Source organism: Triplophysa rosa, linkage group LG14 (genome assembly GCF_024868665.1).
Source record: "Triplophysa rosa linkage group LG14, Trosa_1v2, whole genome shotgun sequence".
NCBI lineage: Eukaryota > Metazoa > Chordata > Actinopteri > Cypriniformes > Nemacheilidae > Triplophysa > Triplophysa rosa.
The window spans coordinates 3,249,395-3,270,752 of NC_079903.1; the positions used below are offsets into that span (position 1 = coordinate 3,249,395).

Sequence of the window (21,358 nt, forward strand, 5' to 3'; positions counted from 1 at the left end):
ACACTTTGACTGTCATGAAGACAGACGAGAGGCACTATGCTGACGTTTGCGCTGAGCACTTTCTGCAGGTAGCCAGACAGTGGAATATTGAATTCAAAATTAGCCCACTGACCACCGATAGTGCTCGCAACATGATTGCCGCGGCCAGGCAGCTTCCGTTCGAGCATATGCCTTGCATTGCACACAGCCTCCACCGAGCTATCACAGTTGCGAAAATGTAAACATGCTTGTGTAAGTAAATAGCTCAGTGCAAAGAAAGAAGTAATGGGAACCTGTGTTTTTCCTGTTTTTTTTTTCATGTGTTTAATTGACATGTACAAGTTATTTGAAAAACATCTATGACCTTTGAAACATGTCTAGTCTTCATGCTCTATGTTGAGTATGGTTTCACTAATAATAAACAATATACATTTGCATAAAGCATCAATATTTGTCCATGCCCATGTTAATTAGAGTATTAAAAACTTGAAAAGTATTCATGTAAGGTACATTTATAACGGATAAAAATGTGCGATTAAGTTGCGATTAATCACAAGTTAACTAATTACAATCATGCGATTAATCGCGATTAAATATTTTAATCGATTGACAGCCCTAGTTTTTATTCATTATTAATGAACCACAAACTAAGCATTCGTTTTAAAGTAGGCCTAAGTAGGAAAAAACAAAGACAGTTTGTTTATTTGTGTTATACAACGCGAGTATGTCATGTGATACCACTTATTCGTCTTATATTATTCGATAATAATAAATAATGTTAATATACTTTTTGTTTAAGGAAAGGGAATAATCTAAATGTATAAATTTGAAGATCAAAATAAGTTTATTTACTCACCAGCACATCTCTATTTGGGATATTTAAAGAAGTTTTATTGTTTAAAACTGGACAAGCTTTTTTGTTAAAGGTTTTAAATGTCAAGATTCTAGACTACATAAGTGAAACTCACTTTTCAAAGAATACAATAAATAGTCTTATTTGGGGTTTTATTTAGTTAGTATACGCAAAAGATCCAATTAAAAATTGTTTAGCCTGTTATCTGATTAATAAAAAAAAACAATGATCAAAATAATCGTTAGTTTAAGCCCTAATTTATAATCTTTTCAGAATTGTGTATCTGTTACACTGTGAAGCAGTTGGAAAAGTGTTTCTGTAAAAGGAAACCTTTATGCTTCTCTTATAGATGCAAATCTTCACATGATGTGAAATATAACTCGAATGACTCCAAATGTAATATTTGTCTGCAGATTTTTTACTTGTTGTGTGTTTTCTATATTGGGGTGGCTGATGGGGGTGCCCCTGCTCAAGACAGTATGCAGAACACCACGTGACCTACAACATTCTCTCATTTCAGCTTATCTTGTCATTTCCAGTGAAGTCATGATATTAATTAACTATTGGTCGTTGTATTACACCTCCCTGCTGTTTGAAATCATTGCAGAAGGCATTGTTTTACATATTTGTTTACACTGCAGATGACAGTAGTAGTTAGATGGTTTTTTCTATATAATCTTTGTGATGCGAAGATATGAATGTCATTCTGAAGTTTTAGTAAAACCCTTTAGCTCCTCCTACAGGCACTTCTTTCTGCTTTTAGCTGTTTCTTCTAGGTCAAGACATGATTATAAATAAAATCTGGTTTGCGATTTCAGCTTTACAGGATTTAATAAACAATAACTTTTTTCTGGTCTGAAAGCTGGTCAAATCTTTTACCAGTTTCACTTTAATTTGATCTTTTGGCAGTTTTTCATATACAATTCAATGGAAAAAATGTAAACCAGGACATGTGGCTTGCTTTTTAATAAAAACGTATAATGTTTGTTTATTATTGCCTTGAGAGAGCTTTGGGTACAGCAGTGGTGATTTTCTTTAGATTTCCATTCAATTTCATTTTCACCGTCCCTCTCAGAAATCATCACCAGACGTGTTTTTCAGACCAGTAAAGCTAAAATGGATGTTTGATATAAAATCTTCTCTTGTAACATAGGAATAAATGTTGATGTTGAACTGTCACAGAGGTGTCAGGATGAATATCTCAGTAATGCTTTTGACCAGCAGGGTCGTACAGCAGGTTAAACCTCTGAAATGATATTTCTGCTGCCGTGTGGTTTGCTGGATGCTGCAGCACATCCTTCGATGTCGACCTTCGGCTCGTAATTGGAGCCCAAAGCTGTATTTTCACAAGTTCCTCTACAGAGGCCAACGCTTGCATTTTTACTAGGGCTCTCAACGTTAACAATTAACACGTGAAAAATATTTAACGCAATTAACGCAGCATCCGTTTGTTTTGACATTCTTTGTCTAGCGTTACATTATGTAATCACGCTCTTATTGTGTACAGGCTTTTAAACCACTTAAGCGCGATTTTAAACAGTTGCTTTGACGCGTTCAATGAAGATAGACAGCTTCTAAACTGTGGGACGCGGCAAAACACAATGCGAGGTCCAGTCTGGTGTAAACAGTCACGGGCTGAAGGCTGCGTCTGTGAATCTCTGTCAGACAGCGCATCCGTGTTAAGTTCTCTTTCGTGCTTGAATGGATAAAACCATACAAGATTATGTCAGAGAGCCCGTTTTGTCTAGCATTTTCTTAAGAAAGACTTCAAAGTGTAAAATAAAATCTTAAATGAATGCAAAGAGTTGTGAAAATGGGAGTGCGGTGACGGTCAGATCTGCGTACTGAGACAGCTCTTAAAGGGGCCACGCTCTTAAACATGCTGCTGTGACTCCTGTCACTAATGTTAATCAAAGAACAAAATAAAAGAAGAAATCAATGTGATTTTGTATAGCTTTAATGAGAATTCTTCTGCATTTAATTTATAATTTAGCATTAAAGACTGTAAAGTGTTTGAGAACTTCCTCTAGGTAGTGCGTCAACTCGGTCGGGGGGTGCGCGAATCCGCTAATAGACGGCGCGCGCCGGAGCCCCCGGATTTTTTTGGGGGTCCGACCTTTGGTCGACCCGAGCGCCCCGCGACAGATTGCGGGGTCTCCGGGCGCCGGGACCCCCGGGGGTCTGCGCGGCTGCGACCCCAAAGTCGAGGCCCGAAAGCGCAGTTCGGCCTCGATCCAAGGGACGGCGCCACAGCGTCCACGCGCAGCTTAGCCCACGCCCAGCCAAGTAGATGGTGCCGGGTCTCCTACTTTTCCACTGTTCCTCCCTCGTGTCCTCTAAATGAATGGTGCTTCCAGCCGGAGACCCCCGGCAGCCCCCCGTGACTATTTTTCCAGAAACTCGATCCCGGGCCGAGGCGCCCGCCGGCGGTCCCAGGCCAGTTGTCCCGTGTTTTTTTTTTAAACGTCGCCCGTTTCAATTGATCTTCGGATATGTCATTGAGCCCACCGTGCTGAGAGGTGTGTCGTGATCGTTAAAAATAAAATGCACATTTTGACCCGAAAAAAAGCGTCCGCCATAACCACTACACGTGGCTTGCGAATCACACGTGGGTAGTGGGGACTTTTCAGTGTACCATATCCATTATTCGGCGGAGGCCTCGTAAGTGTTTCGGCGGCATTGTTTAAAATGACAAATTGTGACTAACTGTGACCCTCAGTGACCTTTGTTTCATCTCATCTTCCAGTATGTGATTAGGTACACTGTGTTGCATGACATACTGTGTGCATTAGTCACAGTATGCATATTTGGGCCTAAGGTTGACATCCGAAATAACCACTACACGTGGCATGCAAATAAATGTGTAGCGGGGACTTTTCAGTGCATCATATCCATTATTCGGCGGAGGCCTCATAAGTGTTTCGGCGGCATTGTTTAAAATGACAAATTGTGACTAACTGTGACCCTCAGTGACCTTTGTTTCATCTCATCTTCCAGTATGTGATTATATACAAGGTGTTGCATGACATACTGTGTGCATTATTCACAGTATGCATATTTGGGCCTAAGGTTGACATCCGAAATAACCACTAAACATGGCTTGCAAATCAATGGGTAGTGGGGATTTTCAGTGTATCATATCCATTATTCGGCGGAGGCCTCATAAGTGTTTCGGCGGCATTGTTTAAAATGACAAAGTGTGACTCACTGTGACCCTCAGTGACCTTTGTTTCATCTCATCTTCCAGTATGTGATTAAGCACACTGTGTTTCATGACATAGCATCTTTAAACGTAAAATGCATGTTTTGATACAAAAATAAGCCTCCTTGATAACACATACACGTGGCTTGTCAGTTACAATGGTAAGAGGGAACTTCCTGGTTGCTGTGTAGTCTGTTCAGTGGTTGCAGAGTCACTCATTTACACTACACGAGGACCTCAAGCCGCGAGACCCCTGGGGGCCCGAGTGACCCCAAATTGCACAAGTGTTTGCATCACACGCCCACGGGCGACATACCGAAAGGGCTAAGGCCTGGAGCCCAAAAAAGTTATTTATATCCCCAATCACACATCACTCTTCCTGCCCATTCGTTTCAATGGGAGACAATGAGACACAAGGCCGGATTTTTGCAGTATACTCATCCGAATGAAATACCCTTAGAGAGAAGCTATGACCCCCAAACTTAACGTCCCGCCTCGGTGACCCGTGATGGTCATGTGACCGAAGCCTCGAGATCCCCTGACCTCTCGAACCTTGTTTTCTGGACATCCGCTGTACAGTTTAATGAATGGGGCGGAACAAATGGTTCCAGGTATGGTGCCCGTATGGGGGGCCCGAGGGAGGTGCGAACTCAGGGCGTCGAATGCTGACATGTGGGGTCCCCTGCTGCAGCATATTAATGGGCCGAAATCGTAGGCGTAGAGTAAGTGGTTGATAAAAAATAAACAAAAATATTCCTTGAAAAATACAAACACGCTTTTGTTGCTTTTTTGACCTTTGACCCCTGAACGAGGTCGTGGGGCTTAACTCTTCGGAGACGTGTTCGAGGGGGCACTAGAGAGTCGGAATCTAAAATCTCGAGACCCCGCGACCCTTCGGGGGCGAACGGAAGGCCGACGAGATTTCCATTAAACGCACACGGTTGCAAACCCACTCATTTAAACTACACGAGGACCTAAAGCCGCGAGACCCCTGGGGGCCCGAGGGACCCCACATTGCACGGGCGTTTGCGTCACGCCCCCACGGGCGACATACCGAAAGGGCTAAGGCCTGGAGCACAAAAAAGTTTTTTATATTCCCAATCATGTCACTCTCTTTGCCTATTCGTTTCAATGGGAGACACTTAGAAAAAAGCAAGACTTTTGTGGTACACTCATCCGAGTTAAAGACCCTTAGAAAGAAGCCAGGCCCCCCAAACTTCAGATCCTGACTCGGTGGCCCGTGAGGGTGGCTTGACCTGTCGGAATCCGGAACCCCGCCCGGATGGGTCCGCGGGGTCGTCGGACCCCCAGGGTGGCTTACGGGAAAAGTAATGTGCTAGTGGACAAAAAATGGTTTTGTGGTAGTGGGCGGGGCCTGGGGTTCCACCCCCTTCGATCTGAGGCCCAATGAGTGAAGTAGATGATCAGTGGACAGATAGTGGTTTCGTGGTAGTGGGCGTGGTCCTGGTACACCCCACGCGTTCAATGGCCAGCGGGGACGAATAGCGGAAAGCAAGGACTGGACTCCCCAGCAGTAAGCTACCCCATCCTGAATGACCAGCCATTTAGCTGTGAAAGCGGCTATTTAGAAGGTTGGATTACCTCTGCGGAGGCTTACCTGAATGGGAAAAGGCTGGCGTGGACCACAAACGGTTTCGTGGACCGTGGTGGGGGGGGGTCTCACTGGGGTCTCCATGGCTCTTGGGCGCCTTAAGAGGTGTCCACTCACCCACTATATGGGGGTTAGCTATAAGTGTGGTGGTCTTACCCCTGGGTAAGTGTAAATGGGTGTCGCGTGATCTATTCAGCGACTACCGGGGATCATTTTTCGGTGAGACGATCCATCGCCCCCACTATGCGCCATATGGCAGTTTATTTGAATGGGGAAATTTCCACGAACCCACTAAAAGTGCTTCCTTCGATTTCTGTATATTTCATGATAGCTCTCAATTATATTGTTGAATGGCTATAATTCATGTTAAAATAATCAATTTAATAGAGACATCAGTTACAGTACTAATATCAAAATGTTTTCTTTCATTCATAAAATGACGCTGTTAAAGAAATATATTGTTTCTACATCAATTTGAAGATTAAATGTGAAATTATTAAAATGTAAAAGTATATTTTAAAATATTATTGTTATGTGTGATTAATCGTGATTAATCACAGAAAATGTGTGCTTAATCCGATTAATTTTTTTAATCGATTGACAGCACTAATTTTTACCATCCAAATCACAGAGATATTTGCTCTAATCCTGCAAAAGCAGATTCTCAAGTGTCCCAGCTGTAGGGTGCAGCTCTGAGGAGAGTTTTAAACGGCAAACACAAAGGAAGGTTTGCCCTTTATTGCGAGAGCTGGATAAGGGAGTATAATGTGGTGATTTCAGAGGAGTTCAGCATTCACAGTGCAGCAGTGTATGAGAGACATAAAATAAACTGACCAAACAGCATTTATAGATAAAAAAATTGTGACTTGTCCTGTTTTGACCTCACGCTTATCTCGCACAGAGCTTTGTGTTTGTGCTTTTAACACTACTCAACCTGTTCAAAATTCACAGGTAACCTACACATATTAGAGGTGCAATGTACCAATTTAATGTGTATCGAGCCAGGCAAATCATATTTGGAATTTTAGATTAAATCATTTCAAAAGTATAACGTCGCTGTCCTTCCGGAACCTTGTGTGTCCAAATTTGCTGTTTTACAGGAAATGGAAAAAAACTTTTTAAATAAAAGCACTTTATAATACTTTTTATTGTTAAGATATTTGCAGAAAACCAGTGACAAACATATAGGGTGACTAATAATAATGATTTATGACAAAAATACAAATAATGAAATTTGGAGATACAAGGTTTCAGAAGGACAGCAGTGATATGCAGGACAAAAGATCACAATACAGATAAGTGATGTACCACAAATACAGGACTGAGCGATTGTTACAATATTAGATATTATCTAGATAATTCTGCTTAAGATATAAAATGATCTTGAAAAAATATTAAGAATATTGTATGTGATTCAATTTTTTTGTCATATATTGAGTATCATTAAAACGTTGATATACCGTAAAAAAAAAAAAAATCAGAGATCACTCCATGTTTTGCCTTTATTCAGCATTTCTACATTTAGTGTTGCAAATTCAGTCCAGTGTGAGTTGAAATTCAACAGAAACAAACCTCAGGAATGACATAAATAAACCCAAACAACAGTGTGATACAGGGCTTGACAGTAAGCATTGTCATGTGGTTGTCCTTCGGACAAGTTAATTTGTCATTCACTTGTCCGAGTACAAAAATTACTTGTCCAAAGATAAAAAAAAATGATATTTCATTTGAATTATAAAATAATATAATCAATATAATTGTTTCGGATTTAGATTGGTCAAGTTTGCTTCTAAGCATTTTAACTATTTTCCGCTTTGGCCGCCTGAATTTGGTTATTGGCCTACTCTCCTTGACCGCTAGAAAACAAAGGCAAGCAGTATTTATTATTAGTGTTAAAGCTGTAAGTTAACTGTTTTTGCACATAGCACTGGTGCTAGAGAGGTTTAAAGTTTGGTAGCACATGCAGAAATGTGCAAGTGTAGTTGTCACGGTTTGGGGACAGACGCAGGCAGATAAAGGGTTAACAGAAATATATTTATTTAAATGGCAAACAAAAACCCACGATGGGGGAAAAACAGAGCAAATCAAAACCAGGAAACAAACTTAGGTACTTCCCGTAGCAGGGAGACAAAACAAACCAGGCAAAACGGTAATCCAAAACAATAAATCCACAAACACAACAAACACGATAAACAGGAACACGGATATTCCACACGACTCAAGGAGGGAAACACAGGGCATGATATGGCACGACGAGACCGACAACAGACGAGGAACATTGAACAATGAACCAACACCGGACAGGAAAAACAGAGGCTTTAAATAGGGGAAAACAAACGAGGAATGATAACACAGGGAGGGCGACGGGCAGGTGACAAGGATCAAACACTAAGGAGAAGCTAACGAGGTAACGAGAGGGCGGGGCTTAGAGACGGGACATCAGAGAGAACGCATATTATGTCAAGGGAACAATAATGTGTTTCTCTCCACACCTAACAAGAGGTTCTGCCATGGTTCTGCCACCACACCAAGAAATACATGACAAGATGAGGTAGAACCATGACAGTAGTTCATTATGAATAGGCAGATAACTGACAAAAGACATTCGTGTTACATACAGACGGATAAATTAGGGCCATATCATTTTTAGATGACCTAAATTTGTTTAAATTTTTCTAAGTTCTGTGTTTTTCCTTTTTTACTATACAATAGTGGTATATTTGTCCACATAAATTACTGTAGTATACTATAGTATTTATAATAGTAAACTGCAGTAAAATTCTTACTATATTGTTTTTAACTTTACTATAGTATACAGTGTTTATCAATTTACTACAAGGGCACTTTTTTTCAATATTTTCAATAGCAAATACTATAGTACACTACTGTATTTTTTGTCTGAGTGTTCAATTTAACGGGACTTTTGTTTTGACGGGTCTTCGGGAAGACACTTGTTTGCAGATAGCTTCATGCAAACAGTAAAACGATCGTAAAATAAACTCTCAGAGCAACTCAGGAGATGAAGTTCATGTGTTCATATCCTCATACAGTGCAGACGCAGATAAATACTCGACCATCACTCGTGTTGTATGTTAAACTGCACGTAATTCACTCAGACACGCAGAACAGCCAGATGACATTTAACTAACGCGGATCCATGCGGTCCATGCGGATTCCGCGTCCGCATGGACTCAGTGCGGTGCGCCATTGATTATTGTCACACACAAACAAGCACAACCACGACAAACACGCAGCTCTGAGCTCTGTCTAATGCACATATTCTTATTATTCAACATATACTGTATGTTGCACTGTTTTTTTTCAAGTTACTTTCAAGGTTTTTTTTACTTTTACTTGTCCGGTCAGGCAAGTAAAATTCTCTCTCACTTGCCCATACAAAACATTAACTTGTCCCGGACAAGCTTAATGTCAAGCCCTGTGATAGACTGTGAAAATCATGTATCATTCCATCATGTATTTTTAGAATCAATTTAAAAATGAATATATGTATGTAACCATTAGTATTTTGTTGTTTTAACATGTATATAATCTTGTTTTCTTTGCAGTATTCAAGACAAACAATGTTTTCATTTGAAATCTGGGAGAAATATTGTCACTATATTCACAGAATGAAACAAAAATAATCATTTTACATAAACATGTACCTATATATGGAGGACTAAACCTGCAAAAATTATAAATAAATGAATGTATAAATAAATAAATATATAAACGAATAAATGTAATAATATGAAAATAAATACAGGAATGAATGGTTTGATAAAACAAAATAATTCGTTTTAGCTATTATTGATCTTAGCTTTAACTTTTCTTTTCATTTTTTAAATTGATTTATTATTTTTTGTGTCCATTTTTAATTATTTTTAATTATTATTATTATTTATTTTTAGATTATTTTATTTATCATTTCCTTTTATTTTTACATTTATTTATTTATACGTTTATTTATTTTTATATTTATTTATTATCGCATGTATTTATTTCCACTTTTATTTATTTATTCTTGTATTTATTCTTACTTTTCTGTGTCTTGTATGATAATTAGATGGGTTGGTCTTGCCTACTATTGGTTCAGCGTAGATTGAAGCGTTTGATCGATTACTCTTGACTTGTTTTGGACTAACGTCACGTCACTCACTGATCGTTTGCTTCGTGTATAACGTTTATGGCGTGCGCACAATTAGCTAGAGAGTTACAGCATTTAGCCAATGAAGTCGATAACCATGCATCAAATGACTATGTGTCATTCAGATTAGATGCATTTATTGAGGATTTATTACAGATTGACGGAGAGATAAATGACAAAGTTCTTCAAAATCTGTGCGAGTCAGGGGGTGCTAAGGTGGTGACCAAGTTCCGGTTACAGGTCCTCTGCCAAAGAGGTGCATGAACGACCTCAGCAGATTCGTCGATTCTGAAAGCACAAGACGACTTGATATTAAGATGTCTAATAAACACAGACTTTCTTGTTACATGATTTTGACATTCTTGTTAAGATTGCAAATTATTGGTATGATCGCCCGTAACGGCTGAAGCGAGGTGAAAAAATAAATAAAGCGATTTGACACGGGATTCGTACCCATACAATAAAGCGAGGCAGCGTGTCACTACGGTAACAATCACACTAAGCTATTTCGCAATGCTAGCTGCTGCGGATCTTTGCAATAATATCAAGATGTCACACAACAATATGCAGCTGGATGAATCAAGGGAATATGCCCGTTTTAACTTGTGACCTCTGTGTTATTTATCTCTTATGGAATGTAGTTTACGAGTACCGTTTAGTAACCACGTCTTTTTAGAAGGAATGGTTTCCATTTGATGGCCCCTGTAGTGAAAGAACGATGCTCATTACTACCGTGTTAACTTGTGACTTAAGTTCACTATGTCTCAATTCATTTACATTATGTTACATCATGTTACATTAAATCTTTACGCTTTTTCTAACCGAAAGGCTGCTTATAACTATCACTTTGACAAAGCGTTAGCTTGCGACTTCGGTTTACAAGCTCATCTGTGTAGTTAAACCTTATTACATTTTGTGCTTTATGATTTTCACCAGTTGAACTGTAACGCCACCATAGCATAGCACCCTCTGACTCGCACAGACTTTGAATGTGCTGCAAAGAGGCTAACAACCGAGGAAGAACTTTGTCATTTATCTCGCCGTCAATCTGTAATAAATCATCAATAAATGCATCTAATCTGAATGACACATAGTCATTTGATGCATGGTTATCGACTTCATTGGCTAAATGCTGTAACTCTCTAGCTAATTGTGCGCCCGCCATAGTTACTTAACGTTATACACGAAGCAAACGATCAGTGAGTGACGTGACGTTAGTCCAAAACAAGTCAAGAGTAATCGATCAAACGCTTCAATCTACGCTGAACCAATAGTAGGCAAGACCAACCCATCTAATTATCATACAAGACACAGAAAAGTAAGAATAAATACAAGAATAAATAAATAAAAGTGGAAATAAATACATGCGATAATAAATAAATATAAAAATAAATAAACGTATAAATAAATAAATGTAAAAATAAAAGGAAATGATAAATAAAATAATCTAAAAATAAAAAATAATAATAATTAAAAATAATTAAAAATGGACACAAAAAATAATAAATCAATTTAAAAAATGAAAAGAAAAGTTAAAGCTAAGATCAATAATAGCTAAAACGAATTATTTTGTTTTATCAAACCATTCATTCCTGTATTTATTTTCATATTATTACATTTATTCGTTTATATATTTATTTATTTATACATTCATTTATTTATAATTTTTGCAGGTTTAGTCCTCCATACCTATAAATAGTACATTTTGATAAACAGAAAATGATTTTGCAGTGGTCTCTTAATTATTTCTGTGGCTCTTTCCCTGAGCTTTGGCTCTACAGCGGGAGGGATGTTACAGAGGACGAGCCATTTCCACACATTCAGAGTCTGAGATGAGCGCGCTAAACAGATCACTTAGAGAGAACGCACTTATGCATTTTACATGGGCTGCTCTCAGCAGATGTACAGAATAAAGAATGAGTTCCAGGTGAGAAGAGAGAGAGAGAGAGAGAGAGAGAGAGAGAGAGAGAGAGAGAGAGAGAGAGAGAGAGAGAGAGAGAGAGAGAGAGAGAGAGAAAGCGGACGGTTTGGATTTACGAGGGAGAGTCACATGAGACATGGGTAATGCAGACATCTGCTTTGTGTTGTTTCATGACATCAGCGTTTCATCTCAGTTTATGTAATGACACTCAGACCGGATCGAGCCACCTTACAGCTTTTTTATCTTGTTGCGTGGAAATTGCTGTGAGATTTTCTGTCTGCTCCTGAAAGACATCATATCGAGATCTTCAATAATATTGACTTTTGATTGCAGACTTGAAAAATCTGAGCTCAGTTTGTCGCATTGTTCGGATCTCTTGAAACTCTTAATGACAGAGACATTTATGAGAATTCTCTCTATTCGATCTCATTGATGTCAATGAGAAATCATTTACATTTACTAAGATGTTGTTGCTTGGGTGGTTGCTTGGATGTTGATTTGGCATTGCTGTGTGTTCTGAGTTTAAAACTAGGGCTGAAACGATTCCTCGAGTAACTCAAGTAATTCGAATACAAAAAATCATCGAGGCAATTTTTGTTGCCTCCAAGCCTCGTTTAATCCATTTAACTACAGTATATACACGCAGCACTGCGTTTCCCCACGGACCATTATTACCAACGCACAGCCCGCTAAACTCTGTTCATGTTACAGGGCTCTCAAGTCTCACGCATTCACCGTGAGACACACACATTTTAGTCTGTTCACACACTCGCACGTATTTCTCATGCTGATAAATACAGGGCTCTCAAGTCTCATGCACGCATTTCAACACGTTCACACGCTCACACGCCACACCTTGTATTTCTCACGCAGAGAAATTTACAGGATAACGCCCACCAAGTTGCGCCGCTATTAGAAGAATCAAGCGAGTTCCCCATAGAGTTCAGAAGGCCCTGCCACGCACCAGCTAGTGATGGCCGGTTCGCGAACGAATCGTTCATTTGAACCGATTCTTTTTAATGAACCGGTGGAACCGGTTCACCAAATCGGACTGAATCGTTCGAAACGGTTCGCGTCTACAAAAAGCACTTATCCACAAATTCCTTCAGTTACTCACTTTTGACATGCATGAAAACCCACCCGACTCAAAATAAACCAGCCAGTATCAACGACTTTTCAGTAAATCCAACAGTACACTACTACACGCTGAACTGAACTGTTAAGCACGAGCGGAGAATCTATTCCAAGTTATAGCTAAGCTAGTTGATATAGTGAGCATGCGTGCAGTGGCGTGTTCTATCGAACGCTCCGCCTAGAGCGATCCTCGTTCTCGATTCAAGAATCGGTTGCCACAGTTTTCGGATCACCACTGAACCAACCGAGAGCTGTCTTTCGGACACGTCCGATTTGTGAACCGGTTCAACCGGACAATCGGTTCAACATATAAGAAACTACATTTGCAACATGAACATAAACATTTGAACACAGATCACACTTTTTAATGGTCATAAATATTTGTACAAACATATTCTTTATATTAATCTTGCTTAAAATGCATTACAGAAAACGTTGGTGCAGTTGTGCTTTTATGTTAATTATTGTAAAGGCTAAAAATAATTGTTTGTAAAAATAATAAACTAAACATTTATTTGTTTCATAAGTAATCCACGGTGTTTTCATGAACATTTTATTTAATTTCTAAACAAGATTATATAAATCTAAACATGACGTAATCATCATGTGCGAGAAGCAAGCGGATTCCGGTTGCCGGTGTTTTGTCGAAGTCTGTTCCCCCTATGTTTCCTCAGCGTTGTTCCTCATAGCGCCCGCTACGCAAACAGCGTGTAGAGGGCGGGCGCGTGCACGTTCCACTGGTGATTTTCAATTACCATACACATAACTAACCATTTTACAATGTATTTAAATTCATCCTTATTTATTTAAACGTATTTTATATTGCTTTTCAACATTTTGCGTTGTTCTACAAAATACATTTTAAAACAAACTGAACAGACCAAAGAATGGCTAGAAGTCATACAAAACAGGAAATGTGAAAATATATATAATTCATGGTATGAGAATATCTGGTATTTTCAACAAATAATTGAAAATCACCAGTGGAACGTGCACGCGCCCGCCCTCTACACGCTGTTTGCGTAGCGGGCGCTATGAGGAACAACTCTAATAGGAGGAAACATAGGGGGAACAGACTTCGACAAAAACACCTGTTCTTCGGACACGAACCGGTTGCAACAGCTTTTTATTCAGCAGTAGCCTACACGAACCAAGTACCCCAAAGTGCACTCTGGACGATGGGGCGGGGCGCCACATTTGGGCGTAACGACATATGTCGCCCCGACCACCTCAACTTTTATTGGTCCATGATGAACAATAGATTATTGGTGTACAGAAGTGTGACGCTTTTACAGCTTATTGGTGTAGAGAAGTATGACGCTTTGGATAGTTTGGAATGCGGAAGTACACGACAGTGCAATAGATTATGGAATACGGCAAACAGAACAGAAACGAGTGCCGTCTGACATTTCTTCAAAAAATGATTATTTTTATCAGGCTCCGGTGTTTATATTAAGTTATTTCACTTTAATGAAATCATTCAACGTAAACCGAGGAGCCTGAAGAACGCTAATTTTAGAAGAACATTTTAAACAGCACTTATATAGGCGTTTGCATGTGAACTCTTCACGTGTACCTTAGAACATCCCTAAACTTTACTGAAAAGCCCATTAATGCTGTAATTATATCGTTATCACCATTATAAAATGTAACTCCTACCCCCTTTAACATTACCTTTGTAAAATATTTGATTTGATTGAAACATTGCCTAGAAATGATTAACTTAATGCCCCATTTAATAGAAATACAAAGTAAATTCATCTACATATGAAAACAATAGAATAGAAACCTTAAAGAATCAATATATAGGGTACCTCTTACAAGCAAATAAGGTTAACATAATGCGTGCTGGCCATGGCTTTTTATTAACACAACAGCAATTGTACAGTTTTTTTGCAGCTGCATTTTACAGATTTATGCCGTTTTATTTTTCCATTCTGCACAACGGCACAAGTTATAACATGAATAAATGGTGTATACACAGTAAGTTTTTTTTTGTTTTGCAACTGCATTTTACAAATTTATGCCGCTATCTTTTTCCCTTCTGCACATCGGTACACGTTATAAAATGAATAATTGGTTAAGTGTACACAGTAAAAGTTTTTTTTTTTTGTAACTGCATTTCACAGATTGATGCAGTTTTTTTCCATTCTGCACTCAAGTTATAACAAATAAATGTAGAAAAGTGTACCGAGTTCAAGTTTGTTTTTTTGCAACTGCATTTTACAGATTCCCTTCTGCTTCTTATAACAAATGAATAAATGTAGAAGTGTACAAAGTTTAAGTTTTTTTTAACTGCATTTTACAGTTTGCAGGTGCCTTCTCTTTCCCTTCTGCACAAGTTATACATTCAATATATCAACGTGTTTCCTGTCGCATAAAAACAATCCTGGGAGCAAAAGCCTTCACAAATATCTTCTGCGTAAAAGCCCAGCAGTTCACCTCGTTTGCCTCTCCCCCTATACCCTGGTGGACAGGACTTGAAAAGGGATCTGCATTGTAAGCATTCCCTGATGCTGTACATCACCCGGTACTTTTCTTAATATTGCGGTGAGAAACGCTTCCAGTTGACCACACCTAAAAATGTAATGATAATATAGGCACGATAAATGAAAAGACAGATCACAAAGTTTAAGTTGACCTGTATCACATTTCAAGTGGAAAAAATCTTGAACCAGAAAAAGGTTTACTGTCTACAACAGGAACAATCTTACTGTCTAGCCAGGCAAAGTGTGCTCCTCTCTGTAAAACATCGTTCTTGACCACATCCCCAAACCACCTGCACACCAGTGAGAGGGTCAAGTATGCAGAATCCCCAGATGTAAGAATTACTTGCTTCAAAATCTCTGTAAGGATTTCCACAGGAAGCTGTTGAAACAAAACATATTCTGATAATCTTAAAGTGTACCATTCAATATATATCATATATATCGTGTTTATCGAAATTATATCATTTCAGAAATAAAGCACAATGACTCAAGTTGTTAATGTGTATGTGAATTTTATCATGAATATTCAATGTATTAATACTATTTTGACAATATTAACATTTTTCTTAAAAATAATCTTTGTGATCATGTAGAACAAAACTTACAAATGAATCAATATGGAATTTCTTATTATGCAAGATCTTATATTGTGAAACCATGATATTTTTCTGAGACGTTCATTGTACCAAGAAAAACTCATGACAAGCCTGGGTACTACAAGATCATTATTCACTTACCTGTTGAAATCTTTAAATTGTTTCCTGTTTGAAGTTTGGAGTCTGCTTCAGTTGTAACTGCTGGCTTGTTTGCACCATCCTTCATCATGTTTTCGTTCTCCATGTTTAGACAACACTCTTAAGGTAATAAACTGATCAAAAAAGTTATCCGTTGATTGAACCATCAAAAATTCAGTATCAGTTGATTTCATCATCATAAATTCAGTAATGTACTGCTGTCCACCTCAAATCTCTTATACATATATTAAAATAAAACAACAAAATACATTATATTGTCTAACACAGTGGTGTCAAACTCTGGAGGGTCACAGTTCCAACCAACTCTTACCCATACCTGTTTAGAATTTTCTAGTAATCCTGAATACATTGATTATCTGGATCAGGTGATTTTGAAAGGGTTTGAGCAATGTATGGTAACATATGGTTTGAGTGCTGTGGCTCTCCAGGAATTGAGTTTAAGATCAGTGGTCTAACAAGACCTAGTTATTACCTGTGGAGTCTTTATTCACAACATTATCTTTGTGTTGTTCTGATGTTGTGACCGGAGTAACGCCTGGCCCACTGACATCTTGACAGGCAGGATGGCTCAATATGTGACTTGTTAACTGTGACTTATGAATAATAGTCTTCTCACAAAAGCAGCAGTGAAAATTAGCCCTTTCTCGGCATTGGCCGCTGCATTTGACAATGATGAAATCTGAAAATTGTTGATGTATACAACAGATACATCATTACCAAAAGAAATAAACCACAATTTAGAATACGCACGCACATAATCAGTTTGGAAAAACAAACCTTTGTACTTTACGGCAGCTTCCAAATGTCTACGCGCATGAATCTGTACCATGTGTGACACCGCGTTTGTGAAATTACAAAACGGGCACAATTCAAGAGGTGCCTTTAGAATAGTCATATTCTCCTCTCGTTAAAACGGTGTGGTTCTTCATTTGTGTTAGGGACACGTTTAATCCGTGGTCAGTGACATGTTCTAAAGTGTTAAAACAAAGAACAGTTTAATTGTGTTATATTTTATTGTAGCCTCTTGAATTTAATGTAAATTAATTTAAGCTATGGGCTGCGTCCGAAAGATTGCCTCGCTGCCCCATTACACAAACACTTCGGAGGCACGGTAACCGTTAAAATATAAAAGTAAAAAACCAATTTAAGCAACTTTTTTCTCACCATGTGCCGTCTGTGTTCCTTCCATCACTACTACTACTTCTGCTGCTGCTAACGCTTCGCTTGTTTCAACACAAACAGCCCCCTGCTGGGTCGGAGTAAAATGTCAAAGACCGGAAATTTTGAATATTGGGCGGGGCGACACATGGAGCTCCGCCCAGATATGTCGCCCCGCCCCATCGTCCACACTGCACTCTGGGGCTACTCACACGAACCGATGAGCCGCTTCTTTCGGACATGGCCGACTCAGAACCGATGATACTGCGCATGCGTGTAATTTTAAAGCAGATAAAAAGCGTCTAAGTCAGATATTTTTATAAAACAGAGGTGTGATACTATAAAACACATTGGAAAGATGTTTAGGACTTTATTACTTCTTTATCACTGTAAGTAAACCAATCTGCAGCGCCGTTTACGTTCATGCCACTGCTAGAGCGGTTCTCGTTCTCGAGTCAAGAGCCGGTTCCCAACAGATTTCGATTCAGCAGTACACGAACCGAAGAGCCGCTTCTTTCGGTCACGTCCGAGTCGGTCCGACTGAGTGAGAACCGATGAGCTTAGCTAGTGAGCATGCGTGATTCACCGTGAGGCTACAGAACAGTGTGGACAACTGATGCTGTGATAATGTTACGAGCGCACGTGAACAAAAGACTTAAAATATATGGAGCAATCTGGCAAAGCGTAAGTTTATTTAATAACACATAAATCGTATTGAATTATGCATGGATCATATAGTTTCTCTAAAATGCTGATTATTCACTTTAGTTTTTATCTTTAAGACTTAAAATGTCATAGTTTGCTGCACTTCACTTTGCCTATTTGGGTGCTTTAGTTGCAAAACGTATATGTAAGAAACAGATCATGCCGTGATATGTTAACTGACAGAAGTTATGATTACAGGTTTTGGTTTATATTTGAATGTGCCGAGTGTATTTTCATCCCAGCCGGTAGGGATGATAGACTTGATGCGTTTCGTCAGGGCGAGTGACGTCATTACGTCACTAACGTCAGAGTGTAAGAGAATCGGTGAACCGGTCTTTTGAACCGGTTCATTGAAACGAACTGTCCGAAAGAACCGGTTCGCAGAAAAGAACCGGACTTCCCATCACTAGCACCAGCTAATAAAAAAAAACTACCGAACAGCCAATCAGAAAATAGCATTGCTGTATCCGGGTAAAATTGAGATATTCCTGCAACAACAACGTTTACATTCTGATTCCAACGACACATTCTGTGATTCACAGGCTCGCTCAACACGACATTAATTCAGATGGATCATTATCACTATAAAGTGCCTTTTGGTGTCCTCATCAGAAACACTGAGCCATCGTGAACATAATGTAAAATAATGACATTTTGAGGTTTTATTATAAATGTCCTAATATTTACACACATACAACTGCAGTAAGAAGATTCTTAAAATGTGTTTTATCATTTTATACCATTTTCTTTGATTTGATGTATGTGATTTTGGCATGTCCCTCACACTAAGCTAACTTCAGTGAGTGTAAAAAGTGGAAACTGCCAGGACTGTCCTTCCTGTTTTCGAGTTTTTTAACTCCATGGACAGGGTCGTGACAGAAGTCCTGCGGGTGTTTTGTGTGGAGACGCGTGGCTTTTGTTTACTTTGTGCCACTGTCCTCCTGTCCCGTCTCTTAGTTTCCCGTAGTCTGCCATTATTGTTAATCCCGGTCACCTGGCCTACCTCCCTTTTGTAATTATCCTCTGTGATTGTTTCCCTGTTTAATGTTCCCCTCAGTCTCTAGTTTTTGTCGCTTCATTGTTTTATGTTCCATGTTCGTGTCCCTGCATCTCTCGTGTTCCTACCTTGCCTTGTCCTGCATTGTCCGGTTCTTGTGAGTTATGTTTGTTTGTTGTTTTAGTCCCCGTTTTGCCCCCCAGAGGGAAGTGTTTGGTTTTTCCTTTTTGGAAAAAGTTTTTTGTTTATAGTGTATGTTTTTCCCCATTGTGGGCTTTTGTTTTGTTTTTGTTAATAAACCTTTGTTAAAACCCCTTCATCGCCTGCCTGCATTTGGGTTCTCCCTGACTATTCTGTGACAAGAAACATTGCACAAAATTAAAATATTTTTGAATGTTCTTATTGTCCTCAACAATGTATTTAATAAAACAATTTGGATAATTTATATTCTATTTTCATAATAATATTAAGCTTTTTGCATGCGTCCCTGTAATTGCTGTCTACCCTGTCATTTTGGGGTAAACGCCCCTTTAAGAAATTGTCTAATGTCCTCAGTGACATCCCCTCCCCCATTCTGCCTTTCCTCAGTGGAGAGGTTAAAACATCTGCAGCACACACAGTAAGTATCTGCACTCATTTTTCCTAGTTTTCAACATAATGTGTTTGTAGTTAAATGTTGTCAAGCTTCACATGTCCACATTGTCATAGTGACATTTTAATTAACATAAAAACATTTCAGTAATTGAAAATATATATCTTAAACAGTATACCATCAGCTTTAACAGTGAATCCCTTTGCTAGCTGCAACTACACCATGTGTTCATCCCTGCTAATTTCAGCAGCTATTCTGACACTTGTTTAGTATTAGTTCTGATTCAGAAGGAAAGAAAAGGAAAGAAAAAACTATTATACACATTTCACATTGTGAAAACCTTTGGCCTAGGCTATTTCATTATATTTTATCCAGACAATGTATAGTATTAAATATTACATTTGCTGCAAACTGCAAATATTGTTTTGCTAACATCCATCACTTATGAGCTAATGAGTAAGCTAATAGCTAAAGTTTCGCTAAGGCTGAGGCGGTATATCGTTGGCATACATGCTAACTTGATGGAGAAACTACAACTGAATACAGTCAAATTAATAACGTCATCAGAATCGCCTCATTGATATGTAAACCAGGCATTAAGTAATTAAAATGTGCTAACTTGCATACATTTGTCAGGCAATTCAGATGAACAGGATAAACAAAATAACTAAAGCATACCACCAGTTATTAGTTAATATGACTTACATCAAGAGTCTTTTCCCATAAAATGTTATGATTACATATGCAGATATATATGCAGCTTGTTTTGGATAATTTAGAAGAAATCTACAGAAGCAAACAGACGAGGGTATAGAAGGCTTAAAACAAACAACTTTATGTGTATTTTGGAATGTCCTTTCCATTAGAGCAAAAAGAAGACATGAAAGCAAAATAGACTTACATTTCAAAATTGAATTGTACATTAAGTGTCCTGCCTTAAACAATAACTTGATAAGTTTGATGTCGGACTCCTCATCTAATAACTATCCATTTTATATGTTGTGTATGCTGATAGATCTAAACTGCCCTCCCTCAAATGTGAAACAAAGTTCTTGTCACCATCAGTGTGTGTGTGCGCGTGCGTGGTACAGTAAGTGTAATTATAGGTAATAATATTAATAATAATAATAATAATTAGTTAAGCAGCTGTATTTTTGTATTTTGTCAATCATTTTTTGCAGTGTGTTTTAATTATTTTTGCAGGTTTTTTTCATGTAAAATAACAAATTAGCACAAACTACCTTTTTCAGTTTAATGTGAAGGTCATTGTTTTAATTATTTTGGTGTTATTGGGACACCAACAGTTTATTGGCGTGTGCAAAATAAACAAATTATTAGTGAAAATATGTAATTTTCCTTTGTGCAGTCATTTATCCTAAATATATCCTTGAAACTTTAGCATAGAAAACATACACAATGTGGCTTAATTTCATGTTGTTGTCTGTTCTTGTGATAAAATTTGTGAATTCTACAGAAGACCATTATTGGAAAATGAAACAATTGGGTGAGTGTGAGGGATTTCAAAAAATAGTTATTTTAATATATTTAACATTTTGTTTGGAAAAAATTAAAACAAATATGAGAAGTGCCCTTTTTTCCACTTGAGCCCATGCCCCTCAAAATGTCTGTGCACGTCCCTGCTGAGTGAAGCTAACACACTAAAATATAAGTGTCTTCCGACGACCTGCCAAAATGTGTATGTGGACAAATATATTACTATTTAATAGTAAAAAATAAACTAAAACTAATTTAGATAAACTAATTGCATCATGCATAAGCTGAAGTTAGTTGTTTACCTTTGAAATTATTCTTTC

At 38.3% G+C, this 21,358-nt stretch overlaps 2 protein-coding genes across 5 annotated transcripts in view; one reads left to right on the forward strand and one right to left on the reverse strand.

Annotated features, from left to right (window-relative positions):
• Positions 1-21,358, forward strand: part of lrfn1 (leucine rich repeat and fibronectin type III domain containing 1) — a 309,368-nt gene that overhangs the window by 182,283 nt on the left and 105,727 nt on the right. Inside the window, exon 1 of one of the 2 annotated variants that reach the window (XM_057350502.1) lies at positions 19,551-19,571. The exons of the other annotated variant lie outside the window; for it this stretch is intronic. The gene's annotated coding sequence lies outside the window, so the exon portion shown is untranslated. Of the gene's footprint in view, positions 1-19,550; positions 19,572-21,358 lie in introns of those variants that run through there. 2 annotated transcript variants of the gene reach the window in all.
• LOC130564436 (uncharacterized) lies at positions 13,388-17,358 on the reverse strand. 3 transcript variants are annotated; one of them, XM_057350520.1, is made up of 6 exons: positions 17,257-17,358; positions 16,870-17,062; positions 16,565-16,771; positions 16,075-16,191; positions 15,563-15,716; positions 13,388-15,425 (listed from the first exon to the last, which is right to left on the reverse strand). In XM_057350520.1, exons 2-6 carry the CDS (start codon positions 16,985-16,987, stop codon positions 15,308-15,310), a joined length of 714 nt encoding a protein of 237 aa, XP_057206503.1. In that variant the 5' UTR covers positions 16,988-17,062; positions 17,257-17,358; the 3' UTR covers positions 13,388-15,307. The 3 variants fall into 3 exon arrangements, 2 of the variants coding, with proteins under 2 accessions (XP_057206503.1, XP_057206504.1); XM_057350521.1 differs by lacking the exon at positions 16,870-17,062 and having other exon boundaries at positions 17,257-17,315; XR_008964252.1 differs by having other exon boundaries at positions 14,018-15,716; positions 16,075-16,205.